The sequence below is a fragment of the Labrus mixtus genome, chromosome 10, assembly GCF_963584025.1.
Source record: "Labrus mixtus chromosome 10, fLabMix1.1, whole genome shotgun sequence".
Classification (NCBI taxonomy): Eukaryota; Metazoa; Chordata; class Actinopteri; order Labriformes; family Labridae; genus Labrus; species Labrus mixtus.
In genome coordinates this window covers 14786029-14811492 of record NC_083621.1, presented here as the reverse complement: position 1 = coordinate 14811492, position 25464 = coordinate 14786029, and the positions used below count along the sequence as shown (strand labels likewise).

Here is a 25464-nt window from a genome sequence, read left to right as displayed (position 1 = left end):
AGTTTGAACGTTTTTTGGTGTTTTTAACACTTTATTTGGATATAAATGTTGGCCCTTTTGATCTCATCAGCCAACAATAAGAGTGCTTACTTAACTAAGAATTATTCTTAGCAACCTTTAAAGTGTTTTCTGAACTACTGTATCAAGTTGTATCTACATCTGTATAGATCCAGTAGCACCCAGGGTCCACAGTCACATTCAATGTCTCATCACTGTCTTTGGGTTTTGCAGGAGGACATGAACCTGAACGAGGAACGCAAAGCCCCCCTGCGCGGAAAGGACTTGAGCACCAAACGCGAGATGGTGGTCCAGTACATCTCAGCCACTGCCAAATCTGTAAGTGAGAGTGTAAACCTTGAGTGCTCCTTCTCTCCACACTGAAGAGTATGTACTGTGTAATTGTAGTGGATGAGCTGAAGTATGATGACACTCCACACGACTCTTCAGAAAGAGTTTAACCTTATTCTCTGCTTTTTACGGCTTGCTTGGTCATCCGTCGCTGCACACTCTCACTGACATCATCTCTCTCTCTCTCTCTCTCTTATCTCTTCATGCCTGAGCCACACATCTTTGATTGCAATTTTGATTCATGTTTTTTTTGTTCACGTGTTTGCCTTTTTAATCAGCAGCTGTAGGCTCATGGCATTAAATTGTTGTCTCTTACTCACTCAATTCTAGGTGGATGGTCATGTGCATGCAAATTGTTTGTTGTGGAGGTGTGGTCTTGCATGGGAGGTTTTTATTTTATTTCATTTTTTTGCCCAGTGGTTGCGGTGCCTTGAGTCATTGTTTTTGGAGTTTATGAAACCAGGTTTGGCTCAACATTAGAATTAGATTCAAATTATACTTCATTCAAATGTGAGGAAAAGCAAGATTTGAAGCCTATGTTTATACGTGCCTGTGCTAAATCTTTAAACTGTATTTACTATATTGTAGCCAGCTGCTTCATTCATTTATCAAAACAAGTCAACAAGTGTTTGCACTATTAAAGGAAGCATGTGCCACTTTTTGATCGAGTAGATTTCACCCTTGAGCACGAGCACTAAAACAAAACAAACTGCTGTTCTGCGACACCTCCGCTATTCTGAAGCCTCCGCTCTCCTCCAGGGTCACACCTCCAACCCCTCTCCACTTGAGTCCACACAGGAGTTATGAATTAGAATGCACCATTATTAAGCACTGACGGACAAAATTCTCCTTTGCTTGAGCTGCAATGGCCTGTGGCCTGCATTGTTGTGTTAGCAGGCTAATGTTAGCACACTTTGGTTAACTCATACCTTCACATTGCACATAAATTGACATGGAACTACACTTACTGTATGTGACATCCAAATAAGCATTGAGTAGGCTGTGTTCTTCTTCTTTTCTCTAGTCCTCGACTAAACAGCTTTTGTCCTGTCCATGTAAACATAATTTAAACACAGCGCGACAACATCTTGTGGCTTGTCACTCATTGTAGACAGTCATGACTTAGAGAGACATTTACACAGGATATACTGGATTTCTGATATATTTATGTGTAAAATATCGCACATTCTTCTGTTAAGTATTGATAATTTGTTTAGGATTTTGTTCCTCATCCAGGTAGACAAATGTAAAACTTGATCATAACTTTAAACCATAAACAACATTCAAAGGTAAAAGTATCCTGACTTTACCATAAATGTCTGATGAATTCTCATCCTCCTCTGAAGTTATGACCACCCCAGTGAGGTGAGATTCACATCAGAGTCTCTGAAGGAAAAAAAAAGAAGTGATTTCTTCCCCCATTGCTTCCCGAACCTGGTAGCTCTCTCTCTTGACATCATCATTTATTACCTTCCTCATTGTTATGGTAATTAACTGGCATTATTGATAATGATGATTATCCGAGATGATTGAATTCCTCACAGGGCCCATTATGCTTTGTGAGCACTGATATTTTATTCAAATGAATAACGTAATCTGTGTAGTCAAAGGACAGAGGACTAAATGTGATATCTGTCAGCACCCTGCTATCACATTTAATAGGACTGGAGGAGGGGGAAGGCTGGATGTCAGTGTTGATGTATGTGTGCAGACACAGATTCATGCAAGTGCTCATACTGTTACACTACAGTGCCTTTACTTGCTCACACTGTGTCAAATACTGAAATAAATGAGTACTCTAGACAACCTAGGAAGGACTTTATGGTGAAGGGTTGCACTTGTGTATTTTTCTGACGATAATCTGACACTGCTACAAAATACATCTTCTTGTTTGATTTGGCCCTTTGTGTTAATTTCTAAAAGTATATCAAACATGATAAACTTATTTTAAGAATCGCTTTAAAAGTGTCAATGTATTTTAGTTCATTAAAAAAATGAGACAACCTAATTTCTTAATTTTATAAATTCATCAAGAATGATAACGAAACCACTTGCAGTTGATCTTTAAATAGTTTTAATTTAGTTTTTGATTAAAAACATCTATACTAGGGGGGCTGGTAGCGTAGTGGTTAGTACGCACGCCCCATTTACAGAGGCTAGTTCTCCAAGCGGGCAGCTCTGGTTCAACTCCGACCTGTGGCTCCTTTCCCGCATGTCGTTCTCCACTCTCTCTCCCCTGTTTCTGACTCCGTCCTATCTCTAAATAAAGGCATAGAAACCCCAAAGTACTTAAATAAAACCTTTAAAAAAAAAAAGAAACTTCAATACTTGCATACCTAATAGAGTATATTTAGAACATTTGACTTCTGTCTTAATTAATTGATGTCCTCTGGTCCCTTTTTTAGCTAACGAAGATATTTATAGCATTGAAGCTGAAGCTTGAGCTGATCGTCCTGCAGCTCCTGAGAGTGTTTAATAATCTGCATCATAGTCAGCCTGTGCCCTGTAGTGTTATTTGGGTTCCTATTGATTGTTAACGTGAAGAGAATCCTCATCACATTGATTAAATAGGCCTACCTTAAGCCCAGAATACTTACACTTACAATAAGTCAACACATAATGTAACTTCTCTTTAAATTTAGATCACAAAATCAGTGTTTGTCACAAACTTGTGATTTATCTGCCCTTTTAAAGAACAAATTAATGAGTCTACATGTGCTGAATAATCCTACCACTAAAGTGTTGTTTTCTCTCCATGGGTTAAGTATTATCTGAAGCTTATGCATGTTTCTGATGGGCATGCAGTGTGCACTAAATGATACAATGTTGCATTGTAAATGTAAATGGTGATGAATGTAGGAGTGATGCTTTTTTGACATGTTGGGGTGTCCTTTTGTTTCCAGTGGTGCCTTCACTGTTAATGTGACTCTTTCTAACGAATGTGTATGATGGGATTGCAGTTTTGGGGGCTTTGGTAAAGCTTCACAAACATACATCTCAATTTCATGTTTGTGCTATTTTTCTAGACGGCATTATGGGGTTCAAATAGAACATTTGTCAACGTGGACATTTAAAAAAAATATATTGGTCTTAAGCTTTGGTAAACCTATATTTTAAAAGCCATGGAATTACGAAACATCATTTCACATTTGTTTATTTAAAGGAAGAATGTGCAACTTTTTCATCCATTAGATGACGCCTTTGAGCAACAGCATGAAACCAAAACAAACTGTTGTTTGGCAACACCTCCGCTATTCTGAAGCCTCCGCTCTCCTCCAGCGGCACACCTCCAACCCCTCTCCACTCAAGTTCAGACGAACGAGTTATCAATTAGAACGCACCATAACTAAGAATCATTAAGCGCAAGCAAGGGAGAAAATTTGCCTTTTTCTGGAGCTGCAATCACCTGTGGCCTACACATTGTGCACATTCTTCCTTTAAATATGAAAATCCCTCTTTCTTTGTTTAACATGCTGCTAATGCAAAGCATGCAAGTTTTCAGCAATTTGGAGTAGATAGAAGTTAAAACAACTTAAAATAGTGTTGGAAAAATTATGTTTCCCTAGTTCTCTGTGTCCTTTTGCTCGTCACTCTCTTCAGGCCCGCTCAACTGGGCAACAAGGCAACGTTATTTTTTCTGTTTATACATTTAAAAAAACCAAAAACGTGACACTCAAAAGTTAAAGGTCCTTAACAATGTACAGCTTTCTGGCATGTATCTCTCATCCTTGTCGAAATGCCACAAAGGCCATTTCTATTACGATACATGCCTTTAAAAGATCCTTGAGAGAAGAAAAGGCTAATTGTGACTTTGTTCAGTGCTTTTCTTTTCAGTGCGGGATTGTACCTTGGTACTGTACATTTGTATATGAACTGTTTCAATGGAAGCCAGCTTTGCTTGTGCAGGAGCGCTTTTATGGATATCCTTGACCATCAGCTTTGCATGAACATGTGCCTTTCTCTCTCACCTCACTTAATTTCCTTTTTTCCTCTAAATGTATGCCAACATCATTAAAACTTCCCAAACTCATTTGAACACTAACACAATGACCTTTTTTAATCAGAGTACGAGTCTCTCTCAAAGTTGTCTTGTTTCATTTCAAAGGTGCTGTGTCTCATATTTAGAGGCGGATGTGATGGTAGGACCTTGTAAAGGGGGAATGTTCAGTGTACATTTTTGAAAGTTTAATTCATACTGTCTCTTGGTTTGTCTGGTAATTTTTACCACCAATGAGAAACCTTCATTCCTTACATGTGGACTGATGTTTACCTATAACTTCGAGGCCTCTTCTTATCATACTGATAATGTGCTGTATGCAAATACGATTTATTTTACCAATATGAAGACGAAGAAAGTCCTTACACTCTAAGACATTTACCTGTCTTTAAATTAATTCATTTAGGCGATAGTACAGGAGATGCAAATAAATACATGATAATTTGGGGTTTGATCTGAAAGATGTCCTTTGTATTGAAAACACCAACTTGTTGTAGGAACTGAACTTTCCCCCCCTCAAGCTCCTGCTAGACTTGTGTACACACAAGATTCTGTCTGTCTGTTATTTTGGTCAAGCTACTCTGAAACAAGATAAAAACTGATGAATCATTGTTGCAAGCATCAACATCTGTGGAAAGCACCTCAGCTGTGAGGTAAGTCAATAGGACTCATTTCAAGGTGTCTAGTCTGCATTATTCAGATAAAATGTTCCCCCAGTGTTACTCGACGACATGCTGCAAACACACCATAAGATTAGAAAGTGTGTGATCAGGTGGCAGCACACTTAAAAAACTGACTTTAAGACTGCAATAAACTCTCGGCAGAGGGATGAAGCCAGGAAATCAAGCATCAAATGGCCACCGACTTGGAGAGTTTGAGAGTGACAATAAAAGAAATGGAAAGGGAGATTAGAAGAGTAGAAAGAAGGAAGGGGAGGGGCGGGAGAGAAAGACGGGGAGAACAGACAAGAAGAATAGTGAGTCCTGCAAACTTCCTGCAATCAAAATGCATTCCTCCAGGAGCACATTGCAGAGAAACAAGAGCTCAGCCACAGTATAGAATTCATTTACTCGGCTGACAGACACCCTCCTGCTGTGAAACAAGCCACACAGTTGCAGTAATAAAAAACACTTCTGCTGCCTGCCACTATTGACAGATAACAAGGTTAAACTCCAAGAATGGTGCTGACTGCATGTGCTCAGGGTACACAAAGTTGACACCTGAAGCCCAACGATAATGGCAGCTGATTGATATCTGCCCGAGCTAGCGAGCGAGACCCTGTTTGTAAACAACAGCCACTGTTCTCTTTTTCCTTTAGCAGTTAGTCAGTAACAAGGTATATCACATTTCCCCTTGTTGATCATTAGATAAATCCCTTGTGGGCTATTTGTCCTGTCTCAAAGAGAAGTTTATTTCCACAGTTGTTGATGCGGGCTCTAACATCCTATTTGTTATTTACATCTATTGCAAATTATTTTCTCTTGATACTCGAGTTCATCTGCAGTGTACGTTATCTGACTTCACAACTATTTATAATGGACAGCTATCAAACAGACATTATCTTGAGTACATGCCCTTAATTTGAAAGTTTCCATGTTTGCTTTAAAATTGTTAGTCATACAGTGTGTGCTATAACTGTGTATAGGATGTGTGTTATGTTACGCCAAAGCCTCAAGTTGTAATGGAGAGGATTCTCTGGCCTACTAATAATTGTGCTGTTTGTGTCTTTTTGCACATTAACCTTCTCCGCTGATCGCTGCATGCAGATAACTGGGAGCAAAGTTCCGGTAAGTATACCCATTACTTATTTGGCTTCTGTATTTGTTCCTCCTGTGTATCTGTATCCCCTCCCAAACTCATACTCACACTCACAAACCACACATACACAATCAGAAATGTATCTTTTGACTTGGAAGAATGACCTGCAAGTGAGGTCCTTTTTTATGACTTTGATTTTTTTTTTTAAATTTCAGACCATGTATTGCTAATGGCCTGTAATTTGGAAAGGCTATGAATGAGCAAACAAAGTGTGAGCACTTTCAAATGAGGGATTTTTAAATTATGCAGCCTGAAAATGAACCGGGAGGCCTTTTTTTTGTTAGTTTTAGCTGTTTCCCCTTTAATAGAGATCCCAGTGTAACACCTATTAGCATTTGAATATTGTAATAGCAACAAAGAGCGTTAGCTTTTACTCATACTACTCATCATCTGCAGTGTAATCTGTTTTTCAGAACATCATGCACTAAATGGTTTAACTGTGTTTATTCAGTTTCTTAATAACAACACACACCGAGAATATCACTTAATAATGCTATAAGCACCCACTTATTTATCACACATTGAAAGAAATGCTGTGGATACAAACAAGGAAGCTACTGAACCATGAAAAAGATATCAACTCATTTTGTCCTGCATTCAAACAGACATATTGGACCAGAGTTAAGAGGAAGTAATCATGGATACATGTTGTAAGCTGCTGTCAACAACTCGGTTTCTGTTTGAAAGAAAGTGTATAACAAGGCTGTTTCTTACAGATGTGTATTCTTTTTGTTGTTTCTGTTGTTTAACCTAATCTCTTTCGACTTTACAAAAGGCCCATCAACAAATTAAATCATCAATGTATTGGTTCTTATTTTTTAATGTTATGCCAATTGCTTATTCTTCTTTCTCTAGAACCCATACAGTGGCACCCTATTGCCTTTGTTAAAGGTTTTTTTTGTTGTTGTGGTTTTCAGAGAGAGAAAAAAGAAGCACCACTCTGGTATTGGTTTAGCAAATGCTGAATTGTCACTTTAAATGGTATTCTGTTGCCTTTTGAGAGCTGCGTAAGGATTAAGAGAACTGTAAAGCTGAACAGTAACACAGGCAAGGTAAAGCAGCACACTGTGACCTGGCCTCTGCTCTGCTGGTGCCCTCAGACAAACCTCGCTCTTTGAGGCATTTTACAGAGACGTTTTGTATCGATTGAGTTCCCTCCTTCTTTGTCAAACTCTTCTTTGTGCCTGGTTATTTCTGTGGGAAGAGCAGGCCTTTCGGCTTTGCCAGTGTGGACGTGTATGGAGTAGCTCTCGATGGGGAGCAGTGGCCACATTGTGTTCAGTAAATGGAATATGACAGAATTACCCCAGCTTGTATTAGGACCACTCATCCGAGATGTGGAGGCCTACTTTCAGAAGTTTCTGCAAACCGTGTGAAAAGATGCCCCAGACCCTGGCTATCAAGAAGTTTCTTAAAACTCAAGAGCATACCAAAGCATTTGACCTGACATCTGCCTTTGCAACTTCTGGAGCACTAGAGTACAGATATGGCTAACATATTGAAAGCCATGAGCTGCCATTCTTGCAAGCACCACTAAAAGAGGAAAATAAAACAGAGCATTTAGCCTGGTTAGCCAAACGTGGGCAACAGTTAGCTCCCTGCTTTGCTGGCTGATTCTCATTTTCACGCTGTCAGCGTGCGTCTGAGGGATAGAGCGCTCTCAGATGTGCTGGGAGGAGAGTGTTGGTTAGGATTGTCTATAGGGAACACACCACTGTAACTCCGGCATGAAATCTCTCTGGCACTTTCCACTCTCACACTACAGAATGAGGTGGGAATAGAGGACTGTGTGAATTGGCTCTAATCCAGTCTGACCAGCGTGTAAGTGTGCAACACTAAGACTCACATGCTCTCCCCACCTCCTTAAGCAGGATTGAGGGTGAAATGAGCAGAACACACACCCAGGTAACATCATGGCTGCAGGTACACTCCAGAAGTCCAGCTGGGACCGGACACCTTTTCGTCTGCAATGTGTTTCCACTGTGCCCATTGAACACCATGCTGGCTCCATGTCATCAATCTTTTCAAAAATTGGCCTGATTTACATCACAAGTCAAGGGCCGTGTTGTAACAACCCATCAGTGGCTCCTGGAGTGTTACTGTGAAAGTAGACTTCCATCTCTGTGCGCTGCCATTGACAGGCTCTGCAGCTCAGAGAGAAACGCTGCTGAGACTACCAGAGTGAGAGTGCACATGAGCGAGACGAAAAGGGTGTGCGTTGATGAGCAGCAATGGCCAGACCACAGGAAGGTGATCAATATCTGTATGACTGGACAGATGACTACTTATTTCCATGGTAACATGCTGGTCAGCTCTGAGATGGACAGTGATGGTTAGCTTGTTTGTGTTAAAGTAGATCTCTGTGTATGTGGACATGACCTAACAAATCAGATGAGGTTGCATTGGCTGAACTCTAGCCGACCTAGTTTAATAGAGGAAGAGTTACATTTTTCTAGCAGATATATTAAATCTTTCAATTCTACACATTGAAAACACAAACAAGGTGTGAGGCCGTGTGGGCGAAATCCAAATTTAAAACTGTGGTGAGCAATTCAGGGCTCAAAACTTGACATGCGGCAGTAATAATGAGATGTTACTGAATGCAGCTTACAGCAACTACAAGGTCTTTCATTTGTCACAGTTGAGTCTAAGTGAAAGGGCTCTTTGTGGTTATATATTCTACATTCCTACAATATTTTTTAGTTTTTGAGTGTTTTACAAGCAAAGCATTCGGACAAACCTTGAACACTGAATGTTTTTCTCATTATCAAGTAAAGATGAAGAATGTTATTTACCTGCAATCAATGCAAGGTATTTTTGTCCCTCCTTTTTCTATTTAACCTTCTAATTATTGTTTTTTTTGTCTGAAAACAATTTTAGCCCTAAATTACAAATTCCTATCCAATATATTTAGTCAAAAAAACACATTTGCAATCTTTTGTTTGAGCTGCAGACAAAACCCCCAGTTATTTAATTTACTATCACAAAACAGAACGAAAGAAGAAAATTCCTCACATTTTAGTAACTATAATCCAAATTTTCATAACTGACCCCAATTAAATCAATGGCCTTGTTAGTATTTTGTTTGTGTTGTTTTCATTGGTTGATATTGTCTGCAGCCAGATTGAATTACCTGTGCTCTTGCTCTCCTTTTTTTTGGTAACGGCTGAGAGTTTACTGAATGAAGGATAGCCTTAACAAGTAGTTAAAGATAAGGCCAGGGGGCTGCAAAGCATCCAGATGGAAAACGAGGGTGACAGAAAGAGAAAGTTGCAGAGATATATGGACATGTAGACATCTGGCTCCTCTTCAACTCCAATCAAGTGCCTGCTCACTATGCCAGGAGTGCTTACGAAGGACCTTTAAGAAAGAAAAAGAAATGTGGTGAGTCTGACAGGAAATGTACGCCCACCCTCTACCTTTCACTTCTCTAACTTTTAAAAACACACTCCTCAAAAGACTGTTTTGTTTCAAGCAAGCTATTAAACTGGGTGCTGAGGGGTTGTGCAGATTTGATGTGGCACATGTCCTTGGTGTTTTAAAAGAACGGCAATGAAAAATTGATCAATAGCGTGTGCCTCCCATGCCCTGAGCCAGTGTTCACCATGTATTCTATCTTAAATTAAGATCAAGGAAACAGGCTCTGGAGGGGGCTGTTTGAATGCCATGTTTCTTTGATTGGTAAAGAGCCCCTTTTAGGGTTCACATGATGGATTTAACAAGTTGCCCGGGATGAGGAAGGATTTATTTGACAAACTGCTGGTGAAAAGCTTTTCCGTAAAATCTGTAATCGGGTGTTGTTTGTTCATGGATATTAAATATTAGATACTTTTTTACTGAAGTTCCTTCCCAAAAATCAATTTCAATTTTTACTCCCTTTACTGCGAAGTCTGAGAGCAAACTCTCTCCTTATTCTTTCATGTGCCCAAATAGTCAGAATATGGTCACCTGTACACAAAAATACAGCTCTGCAGTGACACTAGTGGTCCAGAAATCCACAGGGTCATATAACATTTCATTCACCACCTCCCTTTTTAAGATTTTAAAACAGAATGTTATGGTGTGGTTATACCTGTGCTGCTCGCCTGTGTTTTGTGTAGACAGCTTATAGGCAGTTGTATTTTTTTGAAGAAAACCAAACCAGAGGTACTGCTTTTGTGAAAGGGTCACCTATTATTTAACCATCAAGTTACCATTTTGATCCATTTTCAGTGAACTCTTCTTGGTTTTTGAAATGCATTTTGATTGACTGTACTGCGTTGTTTTTAGCTTGTTTCAGGTCTTTCCTCCTCTAGAGGATATTTAATACCTGATATCAAACAGTTGACTATGTCTGTCCTGGTACATTCTTCTTTAATCAGGTAGTTTGTATATAGTGAACAATCCTGGGTCAAAATTGTCATGTAATGTTGAATTTTATGGCCTACATAGATATATCAATTAGGTTGTTAGTATCTGCCAGATTGCTTGTCTTCAGGCGTTCATGGTAAGATTGACCTTTACGGGTTGTGAAAGAAGAAAAAGGTTTAGCTGTGACAGACGATGGGCTGTGTGGAAAGGATTAAGTCCACCATAGCTCCCACTGAGGATGAGAAAAAGAGGAACAGTTCCATCAGCAATTGTCTTCTCTTAATTTCTCTACTTTGTTTTTTATCTTTCCTTTCCTTCTTTGCTACCTTTAATCCTCCCCTCCTCCTTTCTCTCTTCAGACATCCCTTCTCTGTGCAACATATGCCTTTTCAAAGGCAGAAACAATCATTCCTCTTCAATCAGAAGGGGAGAGCTGGATCTCGTCATTTTGAAGGGAACATGAAAGGCTGAAGTGGTCGCAGTATGCTGATATTGGATTGAACAGTGGCTATGGCAGTGCTTTATAATCTGTGAGGTTTTCTGTTGGTGTGTGCACATGCTTGTAAGCAGCAATGTTTTGGTCCATGGTGTTCAAATAGTGTTAGTATTTTAGAAAGAGGAAGGAAGAACCAAATTGGATTGTTAGTTCTGTTGATTGCATATCTGCAAATTTTATGTACTGTATGCACATCCCTGCACCAGTGATGGAGCTTGTGAATACTGGCTATGCTCTCAGTTGTACATCTCTCCCCCACAGCTCTGTCACACACTCAACAGCACTGTCGGCATGCTCAGCTCGGCAGGAGTCCCCTGCAGGGCCGCATTAGGCTCCATAAACTTTATAGCATATTTTTACAACCCGCCTCTCTGTATGCATCCGCCATCACATCCAACCGCATCTGCTTTAACTGTTCACACAGCTGTGAAATTCTGTGTATCCCCATGTTTTATGGCTGCTTGCTCCTCCAGTCACTACTGGTTTCTTTATTTGCGTCTTTTGCTTTTTGATATCACTTTCTACATCTGTGTATATTTAGTGTGTGTTTGCTTTTCGCTCTGCTTGATGGAGTCGTGTGCTTTTTCTAGATGTGATCACGGAGATAGTTTGCAGTCTGTGATGTGTCAGTGATAATGCCCTTCTGTTCATAACCTTGACAAACTCTCTCCTCTTGTGCGTTTCTTGTCATTTCAATTGTAGATTTCAGAGTGATAATACGTGGACTTGCATTCCAATGTGGGCAGTGTCCTCTAGAGATATTTTGATATAAATGCCAGTATCAGCCTCCAGTATTACATGAAATGTATTATTGGCCAGTATGCAAATAATGCATAGATCTATTACCATGACCAATTAACCCTCCAACATCAAGTAGTGCTGTTCTGTTAGTCAAAGTCAGAAAAATAGCAGCAATCAGTGGTTCCCAACCAATTAAGGCAAATACTCGATCTGTATTTTGATGGAATAAATGTCTTTGCAATATCATTTTATCTACAACTGCATATGTAGACCATGTTGATTTGTAAGATTTGTTTCTCAAGGTTAGAAGACAATGAGGACAAAGCGATGCAGGCTGCAGCAGTTGACAGGGACCTGTGGTTAACCACAGTCATAGTAGCTGTCGGGTTTGGAGAGAGTCACATTGCTGGTCTGTGTATAATCCCCCCAACTCCTGCAGTAAGCCCACCGAGCCCTGCGGGAGTGCCTTACTGCTCAGCCAACTAGTCCACTCAGCACAACAGTGCTAACAAGGTATCGTCTCTGCCTATCAGCTACAGTGCTCTCAGCGCTGTCATACTTGGACGCGCAGGAGTAAAGCCACATAATCGCCTCATCAACAGCCAGGTTCCCCCCATGATTCCCCGGACGGCTTTCTGCTGTAATGATTGGTGACATGATCAAGGCCAGATCACTTGCTGTGTTATTGTCTGGCTTGCAGTATTTTTTCTAAGGGTGCTCAGGAGACATAGGCCAGAGTTTTTACATTTCTACTTTTAAGCTGTGCTACGCTTTTGCTGTTTACCCTTAGAGACGACTGATTGGTTGGCCCCATAAGTCTTAATGAATGAATGAATGAAAAATGTAATGAATGAATAAGAATAAATTAAGAAGCCATGTTCTAGATTAAAGTGATCAGGCTGCTGTGACTTAAGCCTGGTTGGTAAAACACAAGTTAGCCATGCCAAGGAATGAGGGTTTTATCCTGACCAAGTTGGCACCACCTCTTTTCATGCATGCTGACTAGCATGGACTCAGACTGCCAAACTGGACACAGCTTTTTGGAAATTACATGCTTGCACTAACCATCCTGTCCTTTCATTGTGCCCTGCCAAACTTTGCAGCTCTGTATTAAAAGGAAAAGAACAGTATTGAGTACGTCTTTAGGGATGTTTCGCAACAGTGCTGATGGCATTGGATCTTAGTTCTGTTTGGCTTGCTGAGAGTATATCATTCTCAGTGCCATGGTCACAGAATCTGGTCATGCATTGTCATGCTCGGCCTCTATTCAGACAGAGGTGGCAACAGCTGCAGTTCGCCATCCAGTGATGTAGTACCGAAGGCCAGCACTTGGGGGCAGTGGGTGCCCATGGAATTTGCCAGTTGCTGCTGCACACACAGGGGCTGAAAAGCCACATTGTTGCAAAGGAATTGACCTAATGGGTTTTCTCTCAGCCCACATAACACACGGCTATGTGTGCCACTAATGTCGTTTTTTAGACGTCTGATCTTTAAAGGGGAGAAAAGTGTGAAATGGCTGAACGGCATTCAAATTGGTCTGTCCTCTCTGATCAATACTTTCACCCTCCCACTGTAGACAGAGAGGGGAAAAACGAAGGATAAAGAACAGATTCATCATTATTATCTTTCCTGTGCATGGAAACAGAAGTGAGACTGCCTCTGACGTGGTGGAAGGCAGCCCATCCCTGCTTGGTCTCTCCTTTTAACGCCTCACTTGCACCATCAGGGCCTTCACCGTACCTGTTATCGTTGAGACCTGTTGTATTGACCACTCTGCTGTTCGATCATATCTGAATTATTTAGCATACCAGCCCCACAGTGATGATGAGATGCAGTCCCTTACCAACAACGCATCAGTCTCCTCTGGTTCTTTCGGTATAGCTCTCTTATGTATCACACTATCAGACTGACACCTCGTCTCTGTTTTGCACCTTTTGTGCATTCCATCATAGTAGCTCTCCCTCAGAGATATAAACATCAAATCTCCATCTCTTTTCTGACCCCACTTCTTCATGTGCGCTGCATTCGCTAATAGACACCGGTAGCTCTTGACATGACACAGATTTGTGGCCACATGTGTTCTGCTGCTCTTGATTGAGTATGGGTGTCATGTATGGCCCATGTTGCTTTCTTGCAAAGAAAGCGGTGACAGAGAGTGGCAGAAAGCTCTATAACACATGCTGTGCTCACTATTTCCGCTTCTTCCACCTTGTCATTCAGCTCAGGTGCCCTCACTAACATAACATATCAATTTTTAATGCACAGCCATATGGTGGTCTTGTTTTTCTTCAGGTACTCTGCCAGATAAATATGAGTAAAATACAGCAAGAAAAAAAAAGCTCATTCCTGCCGTTGTTTTCACATAAGTCGTAGAGGCTTTTGGCTCTATCAATTGGTGGTCAAAATGCTTCAAGCACTTCTTTAGAGTAGGACCAATTACCTGTTATTGGCAAAGGACTGATTTGATGGCAGATGTATGGTGGTCCAAATGGTGATGTCCTTGATGTTGGCTATAGACCCAGCATGTGAGGTGACATCCAATCATGTCGAGATGGCTGACCCGTCTCTTTATGTCCTGAGTGGTCTTGAGAGATGATCTTTTTAATGCTGATTGGTCGGATGTCTTCTTCACACCTGAGATCCCAGCCTTGGATCAAACACAGTCTTCCACGGGATGTGATAGAAAACACAGGACCTTCCGCTGCAGACCCCTGATGTATATAATTACTCAGACATTTAATAAGACAAGCAGCAAATTCAGTGTCATGTGTGTGTGCTGTTTTGCTTCCTCCCTGTCAACATTTTCCATGTTAGCTTTCACTTGGCTGTCTCTCTCCTGCCGACGGGTGTTGTTTGCTCGATTGTTTGTGTGTCACCTCGCATGTCTCTGTGTGAGCAGGAGGAATTTGCTACCACAAAAGAATGAAATTGAGAGGGAAAAAGTTCCCTTCCAAGCCCTGTAAGTAGAACAAAAGAACAGAAAAAAAATCTTGATGTTATTATGCCGGCAACATCTTCTGAGCTTCTGATATAAATGAACTAAGGCTTCTAAAATTGTCATTTGAATTATGCCTTTCATCTCCCCATGGTTTTTAGTGAAGCAGTTCAGCCTAAGTCTCAAGTGAATGTTTTTTTCTTCCCCTGTTTGCATTTCTGAACAAGCGCCATAACTGTAATGAATTCTATTATTTTAAAACCAATTACTGTTAGTTGGGAGCTTTTTTTTTTTCCACCGCGGTTCACATGCTCTCTGAGGAATAGTGCCGTTGCAGTGTCGACTGCTCTCAGAACCTGATGGTATTTCTTTCTATTTCCCTAACCACCCATACTAATGTCGTTTTCTGGAGTTACTATACGGCACCTCCATCATACAGCATTCATACGAACCAGAAAGGAAGGAATCAGAGCAATAAAGGGTTTCATTTTATGATTTTAGACAAATTACATTTTGCGTGATCTGTTAAATATTTAAAAAGGTAAGCAGTCTTTGAATGGGAAGGAATTCTATACAAAGCTTTGAAATCACAAGGCATACATTGCTGCCTTGGCCATGACTTTAAGGGCTCCCCCTAATATAATGGTAGGGGAAACACTGACATGTATGCAGCGCCTTTGCTGATTGGAATGTCTGAAAGATTTTTAATTTTTCCCCTTTTCCTTATTATATGTAATTAATGCTTTGTGGTCTTACAATAGAGTGTCATTTAAATCACATTGGACCACACAGTGTTCTTTGTCCACGGTAATTATATTTATTCGTGATCGCTAATGACTTGTACAGTCACTTTTACAGACATGATTACAAAGTTTCTCTTTGACACTGCCCTCCATTATTTTCTTTTCTAAGCAAAGGACTAATTGGATCCTACTTCAGAAGGTGGACTATTTTGTTCACTATTTTTTTTTTTCTTCTAATAGAATCATTCACATCCAGTTACTTGAAACACCAGTGTGAAACTTCAGGCTGCATTCTTGGAAGTTGTCCCGAACTTTAGAAATGCAGTTTAGTGCTATACCTTACCCTAAAAAAAAAAAGGCATTTGTTGTCTGCTGCCATATGCACATGAACACACCCCCTGAAAGAGAGACGGAACAAGTAAGAGAGAGAGAGATTAGACACGTTCACTCATTAAAAGCCAGCCAGTCAGTCTGCCTTGAAGATTGATTTATAGCTTATTTAATAAGCTGAAAGGTTACCTCAAAACAGATTTTCTCCATAATTGACCAATTTAGTGCCGCGCTATAAGCATTCATGTCAAGCTGAGATGTTGTGGTATTTCTGTCTCTCTCCTTGCTCCTCCTCTCATGTGTTATCACTGATATTACAGTGTCATGATAAGTTATCAGAGTCTGTATGAAATATTCAACATGTTGTATTTGGGATGTTAACAGGGTGGGGTCCCAAAAAACCTGGGGCCCACTGGCTGCAGCATTAGTTAGCATCACTGAGTGTTCCCCTAATTAGCTCACTTTGTGCAGCAGCTGTCTGCTATTAGGACCCTTTGTTCCAGATGTTATCTCATTAGAATGGCATTGATCATCCTAATGACTCTGGGAGAGATTATTGGTCCACATTAGTGTGACCCGCTTGCTCCCTGTTTCCCTGAGGTCAAACCACAATAGCTTCCCCCATCCATATGTTCCGTTGACGCTCAAAGTATGCCGACCATTACCAGTAGTCTAGGTTTGTTGAATGTGGATTGCCATCAAGCACAAATTACCTGTAATATTTCTGGGTTCTACTTGGAAACATCATCATTTATGGACATTGAGCCTTGTGCTTTCTTAAACATAGTTAGAATGGCTTTTCTTTCTAATGTGATGTGCAGGACTTCAAGTATGATTTCAACTTTGACATACTTTAAGTCCATCTACCAGTCATCTTGTCTGTCAAAGCATTATTTTCTGCGTCAAGGATTTTTTGCATCGTTTCCTTTCATATTAAACACCTTTTACAGAATGTTTCAGTTTCGAGAAACTGGTGATATTGAGTGTTTTCATTCTTATTATTTTGCATCCAAGGCCCTCAGTTCTTGCATGTGTGCATGTTTTATGGTAGGATATGTGTGTGAGTGCATGTCTCTTTGCACACATGAGTGGGTTTGTCTTTCTGTGTGAATGCTTTGCTGTGATAGGAAGAAAGGGGGGGGGGGGTGCTTTGGTCTTGGTGGCTTTGTAGCTTTGTGGACAGACACGGCTTTGCCAGGGCATCGCTGACAGCTAAGAAGCGAGCGGTTCCCTCCCCTGCCACAACAAGCACAGAAGTACACAGAAATCTACTCCTCTTATCCCTTTGTTTCCCCCCTTGAAGCAGACCATTTCAGAATTCTGCGAAGCCATCGAGGCATTTCAGAGACAGAGAGGGCGTGAAGATTGTGTGAAGGAAAAGAGGGAGAAAGATGGAAAGAGAGGTGGAAGGTTGAAAGTGGGATTGGGCAGAGGTGAGTAGGGAGGGAAAGAAAGAAACAGTGTTAAAGCAAAGTGATGGGAATAGAGTTCAAGACAGGGAGAAGCGAAATGTCTTATTACTCTCTCCAGCCTGTCCCTCCCTCTCACTAGTGAGCAGTGTAACTAATCCTGACTTGACCAATTCCCTCAGACTGCAGTGTAAACCTGTCTTCTGCAGCACAGCGTGCCTCTGGGCACTCTGCTCCCGACAAGACTTTTAGATCTTTTCTTTCCCCCTTCTGCACACCTTTTGTATTAAGTTGGTGCCTCTGTTTCATACTTTAAACTCAAATGTGCACTAAAACAATCATGCTTAATTGCATCCATCTCAGCGGTTCATTCCTCAGGTTTTCAGGCTCCACGGCCTAATGAAAACGGAGAGGCATTAGTTTAATTATAACGTACCTCGCCTCTTATCGAGGAGAGATTGTTTTTATTTGGAGCCCTAATGAATTTCTCATCAGTTTGTTATTAACATTGTGCTATCAGGGGCTCAAGTGGGGAAGCAGCCAATTACATGGCTTTGTTCTCCCTGATGGACAAGTATTTGCGCCTCTGCTGAGGGAGAAATAACTCGAGAAAATGCTACGGGAAGAAAAACACAGCAACATCTTCCTGCCATCTACCGCCAGACAATTTTCTGCTTCAGGTAAAGTGTAATGTGTATGTGTGATTTCTTGTAAGGCCTTTCTACTTACGCCAGTTAGGTGAGCTTTTTTTTTTTGGAGTAACAACTGGCTCATCAATTGCTCAAGCTGTTTTGGAAAGATGATTGTTGGCAGCTACAACAATGGCTTAATCTGAAAGAGCATCAAAGCAACACAGCAGAAGTTATGGATAGACGCTGCCCAGTCAGCTGTAGGTAAGATGACATACGCAAATTTGACCATTGTTTTCCTGCCCATTTCAAATTGGGCTATTAAGACATGGGGGTGCAGTGATTCAGTACAGACAAGGCCGTTTCCAATGCAATAGGGGGAAGTTGAGAGTATTCACACAGTGGATTGAGGACATGTAACAATAATCTGACATTTTTCCCTGTTTCCCCTGTCTGTATATGGCATGCCTTCCTTAACCTAAAACCCATTTGGAACCCATTTAATGGAATATGAAGAGAACATAATGATGTGTGGGGCCTTGTTATTTGCCTTTGTTCACAAAACACTTTCCTAGTTTATTGCATTTTACGGTTGAAGGGCTTGATCACTAGTATTATGGCTTTGTAAATGGGAGTCAATAAATTACCCTCTGATTAAAGACGATGCCCTCACTTTAGGTGTGAGAGCCATTTGCTACGCATGGTTTGCGCCAGTCTTTTTTGTGTATACTAGTTTAATCACTTTAATTTCTCTTTCATTTTAGCTCCCTTCACCTCCATAACTCTCCGACGTCTCTGACAGTTCAACACAACACAAACAGTTTTGAGGCTGAGTTATGGAAAGCTTCTGAAAGACTGTTTTCTTTCTAAAAGTGATTTACCTATTCCAGGCCCAGACAGTCCCAAATATGTGTCTGCCTGAGGAGGACTGAAACTTGCTGTTAACCTACCTCATTTTGCCTCTCTTCACTGTGTTAGCGCTTTAAAAGATTGTGTTTTTAAAAAGACAAGCTTTCACCTCCAAAATAATATTTAAGAAAAAACATAAATTCTTATGCAGAGACATGAAAATTCAATTTGAATAAGAGAACAATCTATATTGTTCTTTGGTGTTCTCTGTCTGAATTAGTGAAGTAACAAGATTTCTGTTTTAAATTGCTTGTTGGAGAAAGTTAAAACATGTCAAAAGAAAAGGCTAAAACTTTCTAGGACAGTGAAAACACTGTCTCTGAACAATTAGGAACATTCGACCGAGTCCATTACATTTACAGTAAACTATACCGTGGTTCACATCTTCCCCACACCCGTTTTTTTTTCAAGCCATGTAATGCAAAGACTTGACTCGGCAAAAAAAAAAAAAAAAAAATGCAAATGTGTTAAGGTCCAGAAAGCTTGCAAAGTTTTCTTTTTTCTGCATAGTGATTTAAACTATGCCTCTTAATTAGTGGTTGTATCTTTATTTTATTCATAAATTCAGCTCTTCACTAAAAACATGAAATGGAGCTTTGGGTTATGGAGAAACAAGGATGTGGTAAATAACAAGACAGATGGTCCAGGTCTGTTGACAGAAGCTTCATGCATGGCAACGAGGGAAGAGGATCGTACTGCAATTCTGCTGACCAGCTTGTCATAGGCAAAATGCTATTCTCTCCCCCTCCTCAGCCCCCTCCCTCACCAGTTCCCCATCCCACCGGTATGTTTCATTCATCTTCAAACCTCAGACACACTGATTGATACACTGTGGAATAGCCTCTAGCCTCATTTTCATTTAAAAAGCCAACAACTTCCCAGATGCACAAAAGAGTCGCAGGCCATTATGGGACTGAATAACCATAAGCCACGCAAAATAATAATCTGTGGCCTTAGTGCCACCCTCTGTCTTCCATTAATGAATGAGAAAATAAAATATCAAAGCAAAAAATAATTAAATGTCATATGGCAAGCATCATTTATTGATTGTATCTTGGTTTGCTTTGGGATATGTCCTATTGCTGTAATAGCTGCATAAACAGTGTGATGCTGCTTATTGAAATGCATAAGAAAACATTATGCCTTTGAAGAAAGAAGATGTGTTCTGCATGTGTCTTATTGTGCACAGTAGAGCCGGTGTGGGTTTATCAATTACCAAAGATAATTAACAATCTGAAGGTCTCTCTCGCCGCGGCATCATAGACGGCTGGTTTTTGACACTTTACAGATTGTTTACTGCTTTGTTGTCTCAGCTGCTGCAACGCTACACATTTTTTGTGCAATGCAGGTGCCTATACTCAGTGGAGACTCCTTTGCCAGGTTAAGGTCCTACACCCGCTAGTCCGGATTAGTCCCACCACTGGAGGAGGATGAGTGGAGGGAGTCAGGAGGATAATGAGGGCATAGGGTGGAGTGGGCCCAGGGGCAGCCAGCAGGGCCCAGCTAGGTGGATCTGCCTGTGGTGCTAAGCCTCTTAACTCACTCCATCCTCACCGGCATCCAACAACTTGTGTAACGCCACACACCGCCTGCGTGACAATGTGTGTGAAAGCCACACAGTTACTACAGCAGACATACCTGTAATTCCAGTCTCCACGTGACGACTAACCGAACAGTCTGAGTGGATTAAAGCTTGTGGGAGTTGTGTGATGACCTTGCATATTTCTTTAAGTTTCATTAAGTTGCATTTGCATGTTACCCCAAAACACTTGTGGAAGTCCTGAGTCCACAGAATAAAGAGAAATGGGCTAATTTGAATTTCATATGAGCCAAAAGATACCTTTAAAAAAAAAAATTATCTCTTCAGTAGCAGACTTATTCAGCACCATGGAGAGCGATAAAAACGGAGCACTGAAAACAGCCTCTGCCTCTTTTCCGACACAGTCCTCTTGTCTCTTTCCTAAGTTCTGCCTTGTTTTCTTTAATAGATATAACGTTTTACTTGTTAAACAGCATTTAGAACGGTGCATTGAATGGAGGAATAATGAGGGCACAATTGATACTGCTCATTCAAGAAATTAATTTGTGGTTTGGGGGATAGACATGCATCCATCTAGCTTCAGAAAGTATGTCTATAACATCAAAACAAACGTGTCATCAAACGACATTCTCCTTGATCATTGTTTCACATTGTACCTTAAAGTAAAAAAAAGCTGCTGTCCGTCTCTTGGCTTGTGGCCACGAGTTAACTTGTACTAAATTAGGCCGGAAGTCTTCTTCACTAAGGCATCTGCGGCTGAAAAATAGCAGCAGTGACTCGTATCAAACAGTTGTCAAGCATAATTGCCACCTCAGATGGCTGAGTATGCAGTCTCAAACTTCCAGTTAATAAGTGGCTTAAGTTAGGCAGGCGCCATGACTTCACTTTCAAGTTTGGGGAGGTACCGGTGAATTCATTAAGCAGGAGGCAAAGATACAAACGGCAGAGTGTTTTCCCCGCATTGCGTTGCAACAGCTCGTGATGTTGTGATGGATGGCAGAGGACAGATTGATGCTCCATATAAACGCTTTTATAAGTTACAGCACAGGCACAGAGATGTTAGTTGTCATTCGTTGCTGTGCCTCCCCTCAGAAAAAGTATACACCTAATGTTGTTTATTTGCTGTCAACAGTTTCCGCCTCGCACTAGACTTTTGTTAACGGATATAGATTGAACTTGTTCCTGCTCCCCGAACAGACAACCACACCTCTCTGTCCCCCTTATCTCACTTTTTTTCCCCCTGCTGCCTCAAACTCTTGGTCTCACTACCTTTTATGGAATGTAAAACTTGACTGTGGTTTTTTCTTTTTGACCCACTGTTTTGTTTGCGATTAGAAACTAAAATTGAAAGTTCTTATTGTTAGAAAATATGGAAAGAGAAATTAGTTCCAAACGTGTACTTATATGCTTCTGTTTTGAATATGTTTGTTTGTGTAACTGTTAGCATGGTGTTGCTCCAGGTACAGAGACGATGCCTGTCATTCTTCTGCTCTCGTCCCGTCTCTATAAATAGAAGTCTGTCTCTGCGCTGCGATTCCTCTGGGGCTTTGTACTCCTCTCCCTCTCCCCCCCCCCCTTCATCCTTATCACCCGCTTTTCTCCTCCACTCTCTCCTGTGACTCTGTTAGGCTGTCTTTACATCCATCAAATAGCCATATTATTATACAGCATCTTTACTTAAGACTAATTTACTTTGAGCCAGTGGTAGTCTACACAACAGCGATATGGTTTTTTTGCTTTATGGCATCTCATTAGAGATCCCACTCTTCTGCATTGAAATGTGTTGTGACATGCTGCATCAGAGTCTTTAACATCTTTGTTTTTGAACCATATATATTAAGTACTATTTTTAAAGTGATCAGTTGTCTAAATTTAATTTGTTCATAATTTACCAGACCTGGTTAGATGTCGTAATTAGCGGTTATCTTTGGCGTCATCTTGGATGACTAACTTACCATCTAATTAAGCAGACAATAAGCACCAAACATTAACATCTCCAGAAATCAGAGAGGGATGATTTTTCTGTTCCTATGACTTCCCAGATTATTTATAGGCTGTACAGGCTTGAGTGAGAAGCAGAGAGTGGCAGCTTTTACTTGTAAGTGTCACTCAGTCAGACAGCATCTGGTATTAAGCTTCCACAGCACATCACTGCACAGGGTGACAGTTTGAGGGTGGATGATGGCTTTTTACAATCTGAATTATGTAGAAACAAAGGAAATCAGATGGAGAAACCAAGGTCTCTATTGTAAGTGCAGCACGAGGTGTCTGCCACCTTCAACTTGCTTTGACAGCTTGACGTGCCCATATGGTGTGCACTTGTATAGGTTAACAGCATTAAGAGTGTGAGCCTAATGACTGAACAGTGATAAAGGCTTTTGTAAGGCAGTGATATGTAATAGTGAAATGTTTCTGTACACTTTTACGCATTCATTTCTATTTCTTATTTTAGGACTGTACTTTGGTTTTCAAAGACATAAATTACAAAAAACTAGGTGTTTTGATTAACCATATATTTACTGTAGAAAATATGGGATTGTTGGACTTCATGTATATATCCTCTGCATCTTTACTAGAGGCAATCACATCTTCTAAGAGAAGGGTACTTACATTTGCTGGACTGCTGAGTACATGTAAATAATAGGATAGGAGAGCAAGATTTCAAACATTTGCGCTTTAATCAAGTATTTCTTTATTGTGAATAAAAAGAAGAGGTTCAATTCCTGTGCACCTCAAAACAGCACAACAAGCCATAAGAGCAACACTGTAAAACACAATGCTTCTTATCTTATTTCAGGCTTCTAATGGTTCTGTCCCCACGCTGTGTGAGGCAATATGTGATAACTTTGTTAGATATTGCGATAAAGATATTAAATGTGATGAATTTAATAAAGAGTCCTTTTTAGCAAGAACTCCCAGTTTCTACGTCTTTCTGCTGCTCTTTGTGTTATACACTATACCCGTGTAAACACATTGTCCCACCTGAACCCAAAATAAATCCCAAAAGCTTATTTTTCACCACTTCATTGGCACCAATTATTCTGGTGTGAATCCATGACCATAATGCACAGGCCTCCACCCAATAGTTAAGATGCACACATGCTAAGTGAGTAAGCATTGCTCGTGTGCAATCTTTTGTTTTTGTTTGTTGTGATAAATTCAGACTTCATTGTAAATTTATTGTAAATGCTTGTGTCCCTATTACCATGAAATTTTGATTAATTGCGCAGCTCTACTCTGTATTTTTTGAGTTATACGGCTTACATCATGTCAATTTGATCGTATTGTATGAGGCAGGTTTTTTTTCGCACAAAAAAAAAATGCTTTAAGTAACTCAGCATCAGGTCGTAATTAGGGAGAACTCATTAAAATCAACGTAACTGTAGCTATTCTCATTTACAAAATAAGTTTTAACTAACCTGCTAAATTGAAAACATGTGGTGACGCAGAATTTTGTGGCCGTGATGGCAATTTGTGTTTGCCTTTGTAAATCAACCCCCAAATCTAAATAATGACATTAGCCAAGTGCTTGCCTTCCGAATAATTACCATCAAGTGGGATGTGACGGCAGGAGGCTCCAAGGGGCTGATGTGAGCTCATCAGGGAGGCCAGCCATTTACTCCAATCGACACAAAGACAGTCTGCTCTCCCTCAGGTCCTCCTACCCACACCCGGAGATGCTGACTGTGGGGTGTTGCTAATTAACTCAATGAAGATGAGGTTTCTGCCACAGTTGTCTTAAGCAGTGCTCAGGTGTGCCTGCAATCCTATCTGGCTTGAAGCCAGCTTGGCGCTCTTCCCTTCCAGCACGCTTCTTTTTCGTCATCATTGGAATAATGCGTATGCTTCACACACTACATTTACTTTTACATTAATTTCTCATGCACTGCATAACTACCTACAAAAACTATCTAGCATGGAGAAAAAAAACTTCAGTAATGGACTTTCTTGTATTTAGTCGTGCTTTTCTTTGCACTTCTATGATAATGTATTACCCACTTTATTCCTGCTTGTTCAACAGGAACTTGTAGTGACATGTTTTTCCTGTTGAGCTAATTGCATTCTCCAGAACTAAAAGTAGCTGTGACTTGACCATGAAGGAGAGCAGCACAGGAGGTAATTACTGAACGAAGTGCTTTTTTTTTTTCTATGAGGAAAAGACAATGGAGACGCCATCAATAAGGACAAACTTTCCTCCACCCTCTCGTCACACACTCTGTAATGAAGACCTTTGCTATTGGCTTAGATGGATGAGGGCAGCGCTGTGAAAGCGAACACACAAGAGGCAGGTAGATGTTTGTTTTGGGCCAGCTCATGGAGGATATATTGGAATGGGAGTGGGCCTGTTGGGGAGAAAGGCGCATTAAGGCCAGGGTGATTAAGGAACAGAGTTGATGGAAAACGAAGCACTATTGACAGGGCTTTGTCTTCTCCGGCTCTCCCTTGTGCTCACATTGATGCCCCTGTCTAGTCTCCTCCAGGCTAAGCTACCCGACTGGATTCACAAAACTTAAGAGGGATTGATTGTTCTGCAGCAATTTTCTATGCAAGCCCGGACCAGCGGATCGATTGCGTGAGGTTTTCAGGAGTGGTGGTCTTGTGTTTCTATTACTGTTAATCATTACTCCCATGGCCTTTTTAGATCAGGCACTGATGAGTAGGACCACAATGTTCAATTAATACCCTGGTTGATGTCTTTTTATGCTATGACTACCACTGTGCCATATCCGCCTGCACACTCCCTTCATGGCCAGTTTTCTGCACACAGACTTCTCAAAAATACCTATAACCTCCCCATTATACACACTTTCCCCCCTATTTTGCATATACAGGCATAACAACTGTTACTCCTTCATGCATGTGCTCATCATGTGATTTATCAAACACACACTCAGACACACACATATACATGCACAAACCTTAAAATCCACCCAGAGAGGCTCCTGTGTGGAATACAGAGCCAATGCTCCTGACTTGAAAGCCTCTCCACTGCCTCAGATGTGACATCAGCTCGTTCTGTCTCTTGCTCCCCCCCCCCCCTCCCCCCTCCCCTCCTTCCCCCCGCTACTCCCTTCCTCTTTCCTATCCTCTTTCATCAGCTGAGCCCATCTTTTGACACTTCAGAAGGTGTTCCTCACATGCCTGTCACCTCTCCCCTCCTCCACCGGCGCTTTCTTCCCAGCTCTCTATTGAGAGCACGCGTCTCTGTCTGAAACTTA

General features: G+C 40.9%; 1 protein-coding gene across 7 annotated transcripts in view; it reads left to right on the top strand.

The window, feature by feature from the left end:
* Positions 1-25464, top strand: part of diaph2 (diaphanous-related formin 2) — a 368827-nt gene that overhangs the window by 19995 nt on the left and 323368 nt on the right. For 5 of the 7 annotated variants that reach the window (XM_061048502.1, XM_061048504.1, XM_061048501.1 and 2 more), the window contains 2 exons: positions 232-336; positions 6112-6132. In XM_061048502.1, coding sequence (XP_060904485.1) covers positions 232-336; positions 6112-6132 — 126 coding nt within the window. The remainder of the gene's footprint in view (positions 1-231; positions 337-6111; positions 6133-25464) is intronic. The other 2 variants (XM_061048503.1, XM_061048507.1) reach the window with 1 other exon arrangement.